We start from the raw sequence: 15,866 nt of genomic DNA on the forward strand, positions 1-15,866 counted from the left end.
TTGAACAATTGGTTTTTAATTCCCTTTAGTAGTGGTTAATACAAAGAATGGATAAAAAGAATCTGTATATACATTTTATTTTCTTTACCTTTTATGAATGACATACTGGCCCTGCTAATCGTCTTACTTTATTTCTTTAGATGTTAAACGTGGTTACTGGCAGGTCAAATAAACAAAGACAGTAAGGAAAACATTGCATTTGCTTGTCAAAAGGTCTTTTTCAATTTAATGTCATGCCTTCGCAAAAACTAAGAAACATTATTTTGCAGGTTTGAAATTTGCAATTGCTTACTTGGAACAAATTCTTGTATTCTCTAAGACTCCCAAAGAACATCTTAAGCACCTTCAGGTGGGCTTCAACAAATTGAAAGAGCGTCATATAAGATTGAAATTGAAGAATTTTCAAGAAGAGGCTAAATACTTTGTTTTTTTACAGGCAAAAAAATTGAGAATAAAAAAATATAACGGAAATTGGAGGTTTTGTTGGCATGTGTTCTCACTATCTACGTTTTAACCCAAATTAAAAAAAAATAACATATCCACTTATATTGTTAAGATAAGTATGCTATAATTAAGTGGACAGTTGAATGTCAGAAGACTTTTGATTTCTTGAGAGATAATCTTACTGTTCTACAACTCCTCGCTATCCAAATACCAACAAATATCGCGTCTGGTACAGATGCCAGTAATACCTGTATTGGAGTGCTTACTTGACTCAGCAAACCGATAACGATGAGAAGTCAATCTACTTTTTATCTCAGAAACTCTGTCCTTTGCGAACCAAATAATCGACAATAAAAGGAAGAGTTTGCAATTTATTACACACTACAAGGAACATTGGTATATCATGTATAATGTAATGATATACATATGCTTGTTAACCCAAATCTAGAATAACAGGCGAACATGCAAGCAGAACGAGAAATTGCAAAAGAAGGTGCCACAGTTCCGAACTTTTTGGTAACAAATTATGTTAACACTCCTTTCTTTCATGTTTACATATCTTTGTAACAGTGATTATTTTATTTCAGATGTTAAATCTACATAGAACTACGCTTGTCGTAATCATGTTTTTATCATTCTATTTAATTTTCAGGTTTCTAAATTGATTGAAACTGATATCTCAAAGGTTTAGGTCAATGTCAATCAATACGGGGAATGAGGAGGTGATCACCGACAAACCAGAAGACACACATTCCCACATCAGATGGCTGAAGTATATCAAAGATCTTGATCACATGATGCAAGCAACTCTAATTTTTAGTCACGTGAAGCAGACACGCAGCTTACCTTGGACGACCGGTCATTGGACCAAAGACAGGAAAATGATGGTGCCCAATACTAACCTATCGTGATTCCACAAAACCCGATACAAGAACGGACAAAGCACGATAAAACGAACAATGATCACGCATAACAAGACGACTAATGGTAATGGTAAAACGAATCACCAATATGACACTTTTGGTCAAGCTAGGAGAAAGGTACCGCAGGTCCAATCCCAATTCAAGAACAACTGGATTCGGATCAAACACTAAATTAAGAAGTATTCATACCCATATCACATGAATCAACGAATGCAAGGGATGGATTTTATACTTGGTCGTAAACCCTTGTCACAAGCCTTTGTCAGGCCCCAACGACATGTCTACATATAGAGACAATCCTTGTCAACCTTGTAACAAGCCATGACAAGGTCCCTACCATACACTCGTAATCCTGTTCATGCATATATGCATGGATTACCTTGACACAATGCTTTATTAAAACGCATAATGTGATAATTGGGTAATGTTAACAACGGACGAATACCAGGACATTTACATTCGTTGTTTGAACATGTTAATTGTGTGCCTGTCCATTCCTTAATGTATTGATATTAGGGTTATACAAATTCTGGTCAAGTTATAATCAATGAGTGTAAAGCGTACCGAAATTTATTACCTTTCCCATCTTGATCGCAGCTATTTGTCCTGGTCAGTTTCTTATACATATTTTTATTAGAAAGAATTTGTACCCTATCGCTTTAAAAACAGTAAAACATCCTGGTCACTTTATATTGTGACCACGTTCTTGTCACTTCATGTTAACAGTTATTTTAAATATAAGTGTTAAATTATCATTCATTATCATAATCAGCGCAATTGGTAAGATAATCAGGCATAGAGGACCTTAGCACAACTTTTTGGAATTTCGGGTCCTTTATGCTCTTCAACTTTATACTTTGGCTTTTTAACTTTTTTGATACGAGCGTCACTGATGAGTCTTATGTAAACGAAACGCGCGTCTGGCGAATTAAATTATTAGCCAGGAATACAGGATAACTATCAATAATAATCCTGTTAACAGCATTTATAAACATTACGAAAATAAATATCAGATAAACGAAGAAACTGGAAGAAGGCTATTATGATGTACACGTAGATTATTTCGGAGAGCGGCTGAAACCGGACTGCTTTCGATGACGGATACATTCTTCTAGAGGGAGAACAATATGAATCAGGGGCAGCGGACAGCCACATCAAGTTAGTAGGAAGACCTCGGGATGACGGATATAATTTTAAAGAAGGAAGATAACATAAAACAATGACAGTGGGAAGTTTTGAGCACATGTTCTGGTCACACGACTCATGTACAGTCAATCTCGTTGGTTTTTGACAAAACATTTCCAAGAGCTTTGATGGAAAATGTCGATTGAAACAGGATGGCCATTTTGACCATGTATGCAGAGAGTCAGAAAATATCATGATAATTAATATAGATGTATAATAAGTAACCGATGACCTACTTCTATGATTATAATCTCATTGGTATAATGTAATGATATCGATATGTTTCACTTATGATGGATACATGATCACTTCACTGGTGTTAAGAATGCTATATCTTAAGTATACAGGTCGGGGCAGGTTTATACTGGACAATTCAGCATTTCATTATTGTTATCAACCGCGAAAGTTTTAAACAAAAGATGTCCATATAAACATTTTCTAACCAGATATGTCCACATATCAGTCATCATAAATATAAAAAAGAAGATGTGGTATGATTGCAAATGAGACAACTCTCCACAAGAAACCAAATGACACAGAAATTAACAACTATAGGTCACCGTACGGCCTTCAACAATGAGCAAAGCCCATACCGCATAGTCAGCTATAAAAGGCCCTGAAATGACAATGTAAAACAATTCAAACGAGAAAACTAACGGCCTAAATTATGTACAAAAAGTGAACGAAAAACAAATATGTAACACATAAACAAACGACAACCACTGAATTACAGGCTCCTGACTTGGGACAGGCACATCCATACAGAATGTGGCGGGGTTAAACATGTTAGCGGGATCCCAACCCTCCCCCTATATGGGACAGTGGTGTAACAGTTCAACATAAGAACTAACTATAAAAATCAGTTGATAAAGGCTTTACTAAAGTTCATTATATATATATATATATATATATGATAACTTTGTGCTTTGCGATTGACAAATGATTGACCGGTGAGCTCTAAATAGTGATACATATTCATTGCAATATTCCATGCACATCTGTTATTAAATCGTTGTCCAAACAGGTATTTATTTTAATTTATACCATGATATCATAAATTCAAAAGCCAGACAAAGCTTCGGTAGTTAGTAAACTCTGCTCAGTCTGGATTATACACTGTTCATGTTATAGATTAAAATATTTCGCCAATTTTAACCTCATCGATGTTAACTTCAACTAAAGCTAAACGATTAACGATATTACCACTAAATGATAGTACCACCTTGTATCAGCCAGGCCATATTTTGAAATTTGCCTGGAAACCAAACAAAAAATTGCTTGTCAAGGGGTTCCAGTTCCACAAACGATCAGGATTTCTCTTAAATTTGTTTAGCTTAGCTTATATATTTGTTATCATACAATTATCTCCTTATGTTTTTGATTTCTTTTTGCCCGATATTTAACAATTTGATTTTATTTCTTTTCTTTTCGTTGAATTTGTTAGTTTTTGTTAAGTTTCATTCGATTCGTTTCGGTTTGTTTTATGTTTGTTTCGTTTTGTTCATATTTCGTTTAGCAATTTATATTTATTTTGTACACAACTGATATAGACACAGTTGAACTTTCCATACAATGGCATGTGCATCGGAAGTACAAAGTAAGAGTGTTATATAAATATAGTTTGACCTTAGACGACCATTACACATGTGTAATAGTATTTTCAGGTTATACATACTAAGTTTCAAATTTGTAGAGTAGACAGTCAGTGGTAGTGAAGCGCTATGTACACATGTAGACACATCGGTATATATCTCTTTTACATGGTGTTATTTTTTAGTTTTAAACTCTGTCCAGTTAATACATTAATACATTTATAAAGAAATTGAAACTTCCCGACCTATTTAACGAAACTTGAGGTGGTATTCAGAATTAAGTGTTTTTTTTTCTGATCAGGGAACAATATGGATGACATGCACTCAGTGCTAAAACAGAAAATAAAGGTAAAATGCATTAAGGTGTCGTATATATACAAAATAAAGTACATAATAACATCAGGTTGGGGATAAATTGCACGGAATAAAATGATCTATTTTATACAGAAACCAGACTGTGACTCCTTCGGCCGAAAAAAAAAATATTTGTGTACGTGGTTGTCATGGTTGTGATAAAAATAAAAAGTTAAAAATAGCAACCGAATTTACTTTCAATTTGTTGTTTACCTAAGAGAAAGATGTAAAGGTATACCTCACATGGTTGAAATGATCTTTCAATCAATGATTGGTATTTTATTAGCTTTTAACTTTCTAGTTTTGTGTCAAATATTTATTACCTGTGTATTCACATATATTAAAGACGATGTTCAATCTCACAATTATGACCTAGATTCTCAAAGTTGAATAGTGTGGCCCACTTATTTTTTTAAACTTTACCTGTGCGGAATACAAACGTCACAAATACGTTTTTATGAGATTGATCCAATGAAGTGACGCGCAGTTTATATTTTGATTGTGGTGTCATGGTGTGCTGCCGTAAATTCATTGGTGGTGTCCGTTGTTATTCTGCAATTTACATGCTGTAATGTACTATTATAGTATTTTTTATGTATTTCTCGGTGCTGAGTGTTCTTGCGTTTATTTGTACTGTATTCTTGTCACGCGGTGTTGTCATTTTAGCGGTATTTTTAACATCGCCATATAAGCGGGAGGTTTGACTAGCCATTAAACCAGGTTTAACCCATCTTTTTTTCTTAAAATGTCATGTACCAAGTAAGAAATATGGCAGTTGATTTCAGACAGAACGTTTTTTTTGTATGTTAGCGTTTGCTTATGACGTAAATCTGTTGTTCCATTGTTTCCCTCTAATAGTTGATGTATAGTACAACCTGTGAAATTCTCTTAACTATGTCCAACCTCCGGTATGGTCAACATCATATGGTGACCATTTATTGGGGTATTAAATCTTGAGATGTTGGCCTTTTATTGGGATCATAAAACATAGGTTGATGTTTAATCTAATTATGTTACCTGTTAAAATTAATCAGGGTTGTATGGTTCATTAGAATTTACACGTAGCGGTAACGTATGTTTCTTTTAAAATTGACATTTTAACCTATTGTTGAAATTGTAGTAGAAATCACAGACTTTACAGTGGGTTCAGTGGGATCTTTCACGAATTTTAAATTTTTTTTTCATAAATAAATAAATGGTTTTCATGTAAAGAGGCTATGCACATGTACGTTATATATGTACTAAGCAATTTTTATGATCCTGTTTTAATTTCATAAACAACTCAACTTGTATCATATACTTTTAGATATATCTGGATTAACATACCTAAAATGTGGCCCTTGTCAGGTAAGGGATAGGGATAGGCCCCCACAATATTGGTGTATGTCATGTGAAGAGGGTCTTTGTGATGAATGTTATGAGAACCAGAAGGCAATTAAAGTATCTAGAAATCATTCTGTTGTCCCTGTTGAGTCATCTGAAACAGTACAGACTTTTATTTCAACACTGCAGACAGAATGCCATATCCATGATAGTCCGTTTCAGTTATATTGCCCAAGTCATGAAACACCTTGCTGTTCCGAATGTGCTGCCATGAATCACCCTAACTGTTTGGGAATAACCCTTTTCCACACATTTGTACGTGATATAAAGAAATCAGACAAATTGGACGAACTTGATAAGAATATTGACATTGCTTTGGTAAACATCGAAGATTTGATAGAAAATCGCAGAAATAATTTGCAGCAACTGGAAAGTAAATCTGATGGAAAGTCAAAGTTGGGCAAAATCAGGAAAGAAATTGATGAAATTTTGAATGCTCTTGAAATTGAACTTCAATCAAAATTTGAAACATCTCTCCAGAATCAGAAAATTGAAATAGAAACAGTTTTATCAGAACTTGATAAAAAAAGAAAAGTGATAGCAGAATATCGAAATAATCTAACTCAGCTGAAATTGTGCGGCACTGATACACAAATGTTTCTTGTAATGAAACAAATAGAAGACATTGTGTCTGGCGATTGGGATGCAACTAGGGCTATGTTGAAAGCACAGGCTATGAAGGAGACGGATATAGTGATAGAAACGAGGGATAATATTGGCGATATAATCTCTGGGCTTCTTGATGTAACAATTATTAAGATGGATTCCAAGGTAGTTCTGAAAGACCTAAAGAATGAAACTACCTGTCAGAATGTAAAAGAGGGGAACACCGGGATTACCAATAAGTAAGTTACATTTGATAACCCAATTTGAAAAAAAAATTCAGAAACATTGTTATCATGATATTGTTACAAAATGTTAACATAATTATCTAAGACAATATCCTTAATTTTTATATTTGGCTGTAATCATAAACTTGTTTAGTTGGCGCCTAAGATGATTGCACTAACAATAAACATTTACCAGCATTACGAATACATGATTTGCAGTTACAAAATTTATCACACTTAAGTAAAACAAGTAAACATTAAAAATGCTTAAGAATACAACTTACCCGTATTTATACTTAACTGCGACCAAGCTTAGAGTAAAGCTATGCGTTATAATCAGTCAAACAAACTTTATTAGATCAACTCGTTAGGAAAGATCGTTGTCATTGGTCAATTTAAACCTTCGATCTCACATAAATGTTCATACCCCGCCTAAGCACACCTGTGAAAATAGAATACGCGTACTATAAATAATTGAAAGTTGAATGGACTGATCATAATAGAAATTGTGTACTTCATTATCTCATGGCAATTCTAGCTTATATACATGTCCAGAATTTATTGCATAAGTTCTAATGAGGTAGTTTTTGAATTTGATAACAAAGACTCTTAACAGTTTTCATGGCAAAATATTGAATCTGAGTTTTGGAGTTATTAATCACCGTGTACCTTTTCTTTCTGTTAAGTTACATCATTATGTGTTTGTAATGAGATCATATCAGAAAAAATGAATGAAATAACTCGATGTTGGATAAACGCAAATGAGACTGTAATTTACTACACAATTAACCAAATAAAATAATAAAAATATTGCACGATTTTACAGTAAAAAGGTTTGTGAAATAAACTGCTCACTATTCATATTCTAACGCAAGTATATCACTTACTTATACTTAACCTTTTTTATAAATATGAAACTACATAGAAAAAGCAAAATGGAAACCCAATGAGAGATGAATGACAACTTTTAAAAATTTACATCATTTAATGGCATAATTCAGTAACTTTTGAAAGCAAAAGAATTGGAGTTTTTAGGGAATCGACATGAGATAGTGTGATTTTTTCTGATTCAGTTTACTTGATTTTCGCGAAGAAAAAAAAAATCCCGACATTTTAAGTTAACACAGAGCATGCAGGTTACCATGCTTTGCTTAGAGAAAAATTAATTTGATTAAACATTGGGGAAGAGAAAGGAAATGTACTTTATGTAACTCTGACTATATAGTTAATGAGTTATAATTATTTTTTAGCTGTTCTCAGTTAGAAAACGAACGTAAATTGTATACTGTAAATATTTACATAGAAGACCAAGTATTATGTCAATTAAGTCACTGTTTGGTAATAAAAACAATCAGTGTTTTTAAAATCATCGTTACTTGTACATTTTGACCATAGCGGATAAATAATATTTTACCAGATTAAAACTACTTAGAGACATTACAAAAAATTGTGGATTTCATCCATAATCAGCTGTGTATATGTACATTTTTTTTGTATTTTGCACAAAACAACACGGGATCACGGGTAGTCTTGTTTAGAGAAAAAATGTAATATTTGTTTATTATTTTTTGCATTATTTGGAATTTTGTATGATAATGCGTGACATTTTTTTGTATATTGAATTGGAATTTCCTGATTTTGTCGTAAAAGTTAGAGTAACAATTGGGAAAACACTTTAACAAGTACAATATGTTATGCTTTCTTTTAAATGAGCTGGTAGCAATCTTTCTAAAATTGTTAGTAAATGTTTTTAGAAATTATTCAGAAACTAAGATTTCACTCCCTCAGGCAAAGGCAATGGTTTTAATTATTATTGCTAAATGGCTCATCAATTGTTTCAGTTCTTTTACATCCTTGGCTTTCAAATATTCGACTTTGAGCATTCCTGATGAAGGTAAATTCAGAAAAGCGCTTCGTACGCATGAAATTTATAACATGTTGTTTTAATTTCAACACATACATTTCATACAGTTTCTAATACCTATACAAAATATTAAAAAAATGACAAAACAGCTCAATCAAGGTCGGCCCATTTGACTTAGTTGGGCATTTAATGCAAAGTTCTAATAAATTTTTGTTTGAAATGAAAACACTGATTTTGTTTTTAGCTTATGTACCTCATTATCCCTATCTGACTATTTTACTGCAACAGACTGTCTTTAAAATTTTAGAGATATCAAATTTGTTTACAATATTTTAGGGAAATTCCTAAATGTCTACATTTTGAGCCTCATTTTTTAATTTAAAAACTAGTATAAAAAATATAGTAACTATTACCAGAACGGTATTCAGCAGTAGAAAAATCTACAAAAATGGCAATATTTCTTAAAAAGATTATAAGAATCTTGTATGAGTTTACGACCTTTCTATTTTTCCCTAATGTATTGAAAACTATAATAGATAGACAGTTACTATAGAAGACACATTTCATCAGCAATATCAGATCTACAAAAATGACTGAAATCTTCATTTGACCATACGTTATAGGAATTATTGCCATGAAATGACAATTTTTACTTTTTTTTGTTATTTGACCCTGCTTTGGGGTAAATGATATGTAATATATCTTTTTATTTCTTTGTTTAAGTTAGTGGTCATATGGTTTGTAGCTGCACTGTGCAGGTGTTCATTTGTTTAATTTTTTTTACCTATGATATAGATTTTATACAGAAGAGGATGTGTGCAAAAATTAGTTTAACCCCTCAATAATTGGTGCTCGTACCAAATAAGGTTATCTAGATGGATGTGTTCGATGATATTTGTTTTTCTTAAAGTTATTTTTTTCAAATGGATCGAGGGTTCGTGGTAAGGCAAAGAACTATATAGATATAAGAAGATGTGGTATGAGTGCCAATGAGACAACTCCCCATCCAAGTCACAATTTATAAAAGTAAACCATTATAGGTGAAAATACGGTCTTCAACACGTAGCCTTGGCTTACACTGAACAGCAAGCTATATGTCTTTTTCTAATCATTCTTTTGATGTCAACATCATTGACAACACTAATTAAGTCTCCCAAACGAAGTTTGGGAAGACTTATTGGTTTTGCTCAGTTCTTATTATTATTATTATTCTTCTTCCTCTTCCTCTTCCGCCGCTTTTAAATTTGAACTTGTCCGCACCCGTTCTCCAAAACCGCTTGTCAGATTAACTTAGGGTTTCACAATATGTTAGACTAACATGTCTAGTGGTGCAATCAGGGTTTTGTTTGTACAAAAGGGTTTATAAAGGGGTACTTTGAGGGGCAAAAAGAAAGGAGGGTTTTACTATTGAACCCTATGGGATTTTATTTTTTTTAAATTTTCAAATGATTATAAATTGAAAACCGTTTGTGATAGACACAATCTTTTTAATTGAAAATGTTCTAAATGATAAAGCACATTAAATGAAATACAGGGTTAGTCCCCAGGGGTCACCCCACCCCCTGCCATTTAAGAAAGTTCTAATACCTTGTAAGTGGTCAAGATCCCCACCCCTAAACCATATATAATCTGGTTTGTCATGCTAAGATGGTTTGAATGATATACAGGGTAAGTCCCCAGGGGTCATCCCGACCCCCTGCCATTTGAAAAAGGTCTAATATCTTGTAAATGGTCGAGATCCCCACCCCTAAACCATATATATTCTGGTTTGTCATGATAAAGCCAAAAATGAAATACAGGATTAGTCCCCAGGGGTCACCCCCATCCCCTGCCATTTAAGAAAGTTCTAATATCTTGTAAGTGGTCAAGATCCCCACCCCTAACCCATATATATTCTGGTTTGTCATGCGAAGATGGTTTGAATGATATACAGGGTTAGTCCCCAGGGGTCATCCCGAACCCCCTGCCATTTGAGAAAGTTCTAATATCTTGTAAATCGTTGAGATCCCCACCCCTAAACCATATATATTTCTGTTCGTCATGTCTGGAACATTTGAATGACGTATAGGGTAAGTCCCCAGGGGTTCATCCCACCCCCAATGTTCTAGTATCTTGTAAATGGTCGAGATCCCCACCCCTAAACCATATATATTCTGGTTTGTCATGCTTAGATGGTTTGAATGATATACAGGGTTAGTCCCCAGGGGTCATCCCGACCCCCTGCCGTTTGAGAAAGTTCTAATATCTTGTAAATGGTCGAGATCCCCACCCCTAAACCATATATATTCCTGTTCGTCATGTCTCGAACATTTGAATGACGTATAGGGTCAGTCCCCAGGGGTTTCCCCCACCCCCAATGTTTTAGTATCTTGTAAATGGTTGAGATCCCCACCCCTAAACCATATATATTCTGGTTTGTCATGCTTAGATGGTTTGAATGATATACAGGGTTAGTCCCCAGGGGTCATCCCGACCCCCTGCCGTTTGAGAAAGTTCTAATATCTTGTAAATGGTCGAGATCCCCACCCCTAAACCATATATATTCAGGTTTGTCATGCTAAGATGATTTGAATGATATACAGGGTTAGTCCCCAGGCATCACTTATGCATATAACTTTACTGGACCAAACCAATTTTCACTGGACTTTGCCCAATGTCAGGCAACCCTGGGAATTACGAATTATGGGAGCTTCGTTTGGGAGACTTCGTAACAGCATCCTGTTACAATCATTGCTTGTTATTGTATGACATCAATGGAGTGAAATTACTGGATTTTTTCTCCATGTAAACTTATTGATTTTTAATTAAATAGGAAATTATTGTATTTCATTGAAACAAATTTCATAGGTTTATGTTTCCGTTTTTATTCTGTGGTTAGTCACCACTTCGGTGTTATTATGTATATCTATTATATAGTCATTTTTATAAATTTACTGTTTGCAAAAGTATGAATTATTCTAAATACTAAGGATTTTCTTATCCCAGACATATAACCTTAGCTGTTTTTGGCACAACTTTTTGGAACTTTTGGTCCTCAATGCTCATCAACTTTGTACTTTTTTGATCTGAGAGTCACTGGTTAGTCTTGTGTGGACGAAACGCGCGTCTTGCGTATTAAATTTTAAACCTGGTACCTTTTGTTAGCTATTATTCGAATGTTTCTCTGTCCTATATGTTCTCCCATTTATTTGTATTGTAGTCCTGTCATGTAATGTTGTCATTTTAATGTTATATTTAACATTGCCATAAAAGCGGGAGGTTTGGCTAGCCACAAAACCAGGTTCAACCCACCATTTTTTTCTGAAAATGTCCTGTACCAAGTCAGGAAAATGGCCATTGTTATATTATTGTTCGTTTCTGTTTTCTGTGTGTGTTACATTTTAATGTTGTGTTTCTGTTGTGTCGTAGTTCTATTATATTTGATGTGTTTCCCTCAGTTTTAGTTTGTAACCCGGATTTGTTTTTTTCTCAATCGATTTATGAATTTCGAACAGCGGTAAACTACTGTTGCCTTTATTTACTTTTACAAATTGTGACTTGGATGGAGAAGTGTCACATCTTCTTATATCTAACTACTCTCTTTCGAACCAAACAAATTAGCCTTAATTCGAAATATGACATACATCTTTAACAGAAAAATTTCCCTTTTCATCTACACTCATTTCTGATGTAGCAAACCTGGATCAAAGATTTTCATCACTTCATAATTTAAGATGGTGGATATTTCTATATTGAAGATAAATCATTAAACTCATGATGTGTTTTATGACTTGCAGAAAGTTTAAAGACCATTGTAATCATATAGATTCCACCACTGCAACAAGTATATTAATAAAAATTTCAACCAAAGATGAAGAACTGGATCTTCCATCACTGTATTGGATACCTAAACTACATAAGTGTCCTTACAAACAACGGTATATTGCTGGGTCTTCCAAGTGCTCCACGAAACCTCTTTCTAAATTATTAACATTTATTTTATCAGCAATCAAAGCTGGGCTCCAAAGTTATTGTGAAACTGCCTATTCTAGAGGTGTCGTGAATCAGATGTGGATACTAAAAAATTCCAAAGATCTTTTAGAGTACATACAATCTAAGACTCTCTCATCTTGCAATAGTATTAAAACATTTGACTTTTCTACACTTTACACAAGTATTCCCCATTCCAAACTAAAAGACAAATTGAAAGAGTTGGTATTACTTTGTTTCACTAAAAAGAATGGCGAACGTAGATACAAGTATCTTGTCTTGGGGAGGGATAAATCCTACTTTGTAAAGAATCACTCTGATTCAAACAAAAATTTTTCTGAAACTGACATTATCAAGATGCTTGATTTCTTGATTGACAACATATTTGTTACGTTTGGAGGACGTGTTTTTCAACAGACTGTCGGAATTCCAATGGGAACCAATTGTGCCCCTCTTCTTGCCGACCTGTTTCTTTATTATTATGAGGCTGGCTTCATATAGGAACTTCTTAGGAAGAAAGATAAGAAGCTAGCAGTATCCTTTAACTTTACGTTCCGCTATATAGATGATGTTCTCTCACTAAATAATACTAAATTTGGTGACTATGTTGAACGAATCTATCCCATCGAACTAGAGATAAATGGTTCAATAATCGTTAAGAAATTCGAGGATGGCCCAACTAAAGTTGTTACTACCAAAGATGAAATTGAAGATCTTGCATTCAATACTCTTGCAGAAGAACTCGATCATGTTTAGTAACTGTAGATTTTGTTTGTCGTTACATATATATATGACATTTTACTACGTCAATTATACAGTCTCTGTTGTTGTCTATCACTGTTTTGATAGAAACATTTTCGTCGCTTATTATTTACTGTTCCCCTCTTGTATTATTTAATTATTTTTGTATTTTATTTTATATATTAGACCAAAATTTCCGGTACATTTAAGTTTAAGTGTTCAGTTCATTATCATATTACGATAGTCATTTTGTGGCAAATGTTAGTAAACGCACGTATTATCCTATTATAATAAATGGTGAATCTTCCACTAGCTACTGTACGCCCCTTAAATGTTTCAAATGTTTTCAAAACAAATTTACCACGTGTTTTTGTTTATAAACAAAAGTTATGTGTACTAATCATTCTAATAAATACTGAGTTGTGATTGTTTAATACCAGCAAACAAATAATATTCAACGCACTCGTGCGTTTAATTGGTGTGTGGGTACTCATGCGTTTCATTTAAAAAAAAAAGTTACTCACTACGTATATTGATAGTTTCTGTGGAAATGAAGACCCCTTTTGTCATAATTATTTTTATTTGATCAACTTAATTTGATAATTAAATTGTCTGTATCTTTTTTTCTCCTTATTTCGTTTTCTTATTGATAAATAGCAAATGCAACTCATTTTTGTTTATAACTGTATTCTTTGTTTTTGTTTTTTTACCTTTAACCGTTTACATTGTGACCATGCAGAGTTTACCTGGATGTATAACAGTATAAGTTTATATGTACTTGTATTTTTGATTTCGCAGCCCTATTTCGCACATGTCAAATATTTTTCCTTTGACAATGGGTAATGATGCAATAGCCCATAGGATTGTTATAGGGCTGTTTTACCACAAAATATGTATGGTTTATTGTAGACAAAATATAAAAGTACATTTAAATATTGTAGAAATTTTGAAATGGTTATGTAAACAAGTTAGTAATATATTGAACAGTGCGTTGTCCAGGCTCAAATCTGCATATTCCTTCTCTTCGTTTATGTTGCTTGTGGTTGGCCTATTGTTATTAGCTGGTGATATAGAGACTAATCCGGGTCCCGGGGGCACATCTGATCCGCATGATACTAGTTTGTCTATTTTTCATGTGAATATTAGGAGTATCAGAAATAAGATTGATTATATTATCAACATTGTTCAGGACTTTGATATCATATTTTATATCACTGAAAGTCACTTGGATGGATAAATATTAGATTCTGACATACGTATAGAAGGTTTTGAGTCTCCTGTCAGAAAGGATAGGAATGCACGTGGGGATGGGATATTGATGTTTTACAAAAGTGGTATTAATATAATTAGAAGATTAGACCTAGAACATGAAAATGTTGAAAGTATGTGGCTTGAAATGAAAACCAAATTACAGTCTATATTAATAAATATAAATTACAGGTCGGAGAGACAGTCTCATGGAAATTATTGGCAATTTTTTGAACAGATGTTGAAAAAGGCCCAAGACGAGAACAACAATATTATTTGCTTTGGAGATCTAAATAAAAATTTCCTGCAAACACTGCCACAAAATTTGAAAGATATTTTTGCTATCGGTGGACTGGTAAATGTGGTCACAAAACCCACTCACTTTGACAGCCATACGGGTAACATGTCACTTTTGGATCCGATTTTAGTTACGGATTCTATACCTGTTATAGATTGTGATACGATACCTATTGATAGACACGTGAGTGATCACAACGGAATTTATATAAGCTTAGACTGTGGTTTTAATCAAAAGAGATCATTCCAACGTTCTGTGTGGAACTAAAAAAGGGGGGATTACATACTTATGCAACACAAAATTATAGAAACAAACTGGTATAGACTTATAGTTGAGATTGAAGATGTTAATATAGCGTGTTCTAATTTTACAACTACATTTTTAGATATTGCAAAAGAATGTATTCCTAGAAGCGAGGTAACCATTCGTAGTGACGACAAAGTCTTGTATGATTCCAATTTACGTCGTGAATCGCGAAAACGGGACAGATTACGAAAGGTGTTCTTACGGACCAAAACGGAAACTGCGGAAATCAGATTTAAGAATCAACGGAATAGAGTAAATAATATAAAGAAACAAGCAAAAAAAAACAATTTTACGAGCACATTAACGAAAATCTTGATGAGTTAAAAACCACTAACAGTAAAATGTATTGGAAAACGATACATATGCTTTTAAAGGACGATCGTTCTACGAATGAGTTACCACCCCTTACAGACCCTTGCGATAGTTTTAACCTTTCATATGACGTCATTGATAAAGCAGATATTTTAAACAAATATTTCTGTTCGATTTCAACTGTTGATGATGAAAATATTGATTTACCAGATTTTTCGGAGAGATGTAATATTATTTTATCAGAAATAGTTGTAAGAGAACAAGAAGTTTTAGATATAATATCTACTCTAAACGCTAACAAGGCTGTTGGTCTAGATATCATCAGTTATAAAATGTTGATTTCAGTGAAGAACGTGATATCAAAGCCTTTGTGTATGTTGTTTAACAAGTCTTTACAAGAGAGAGTTTTCCCAACAA

The 15,866-nt window shown here is 33.5% G+C and overlaps 1 protein-coding gene across 1 annotated transcript in view; it reads left to right on the forward strand.

Moving 5' to 3' along the window:
• Window positions 1–4,070: 4,070 nt before the first annotated feature.
• The window catches only part of LOC127739002 (kinesin light chain-like), a 41,940-nt gene continuing 30,144 nt past the window's right edge, over window positions 4,071–15,866 (forward strand). The window contains exons 1-2 of the mRNA XM_052250516.1: window positions 4,071–4,149; window positions 5,805–6,726. Of these exons, the coding sequence (XP_052106476.1) occupies window positions 4,125–4,149; window positions 5,805–6,726 (947 nt within the window). The 5' untranslated portion in view covers window positions 4,071–4,124. The remainder of the gene's footprint in view (window positions 4,150–5,804; window positions 6,727–15,866) is intronic.

The sequence above is a fragment of the Mytilus californianus genome, unplaced genomic scaffold, assembly GCF_021869535.1.
Source record: "Mytilus californianus isolate M0D057914Y unplaced genomic scaffold, xbMytCali1.0.p SCAF_4, whole genome shotgun sequence".
Lineage (NCBI taxonomy): Eukaryota > Metazoa > Mollusca > Bivalvia > Mytilida > Mytilidae > Mytilus > Mytilus californianus.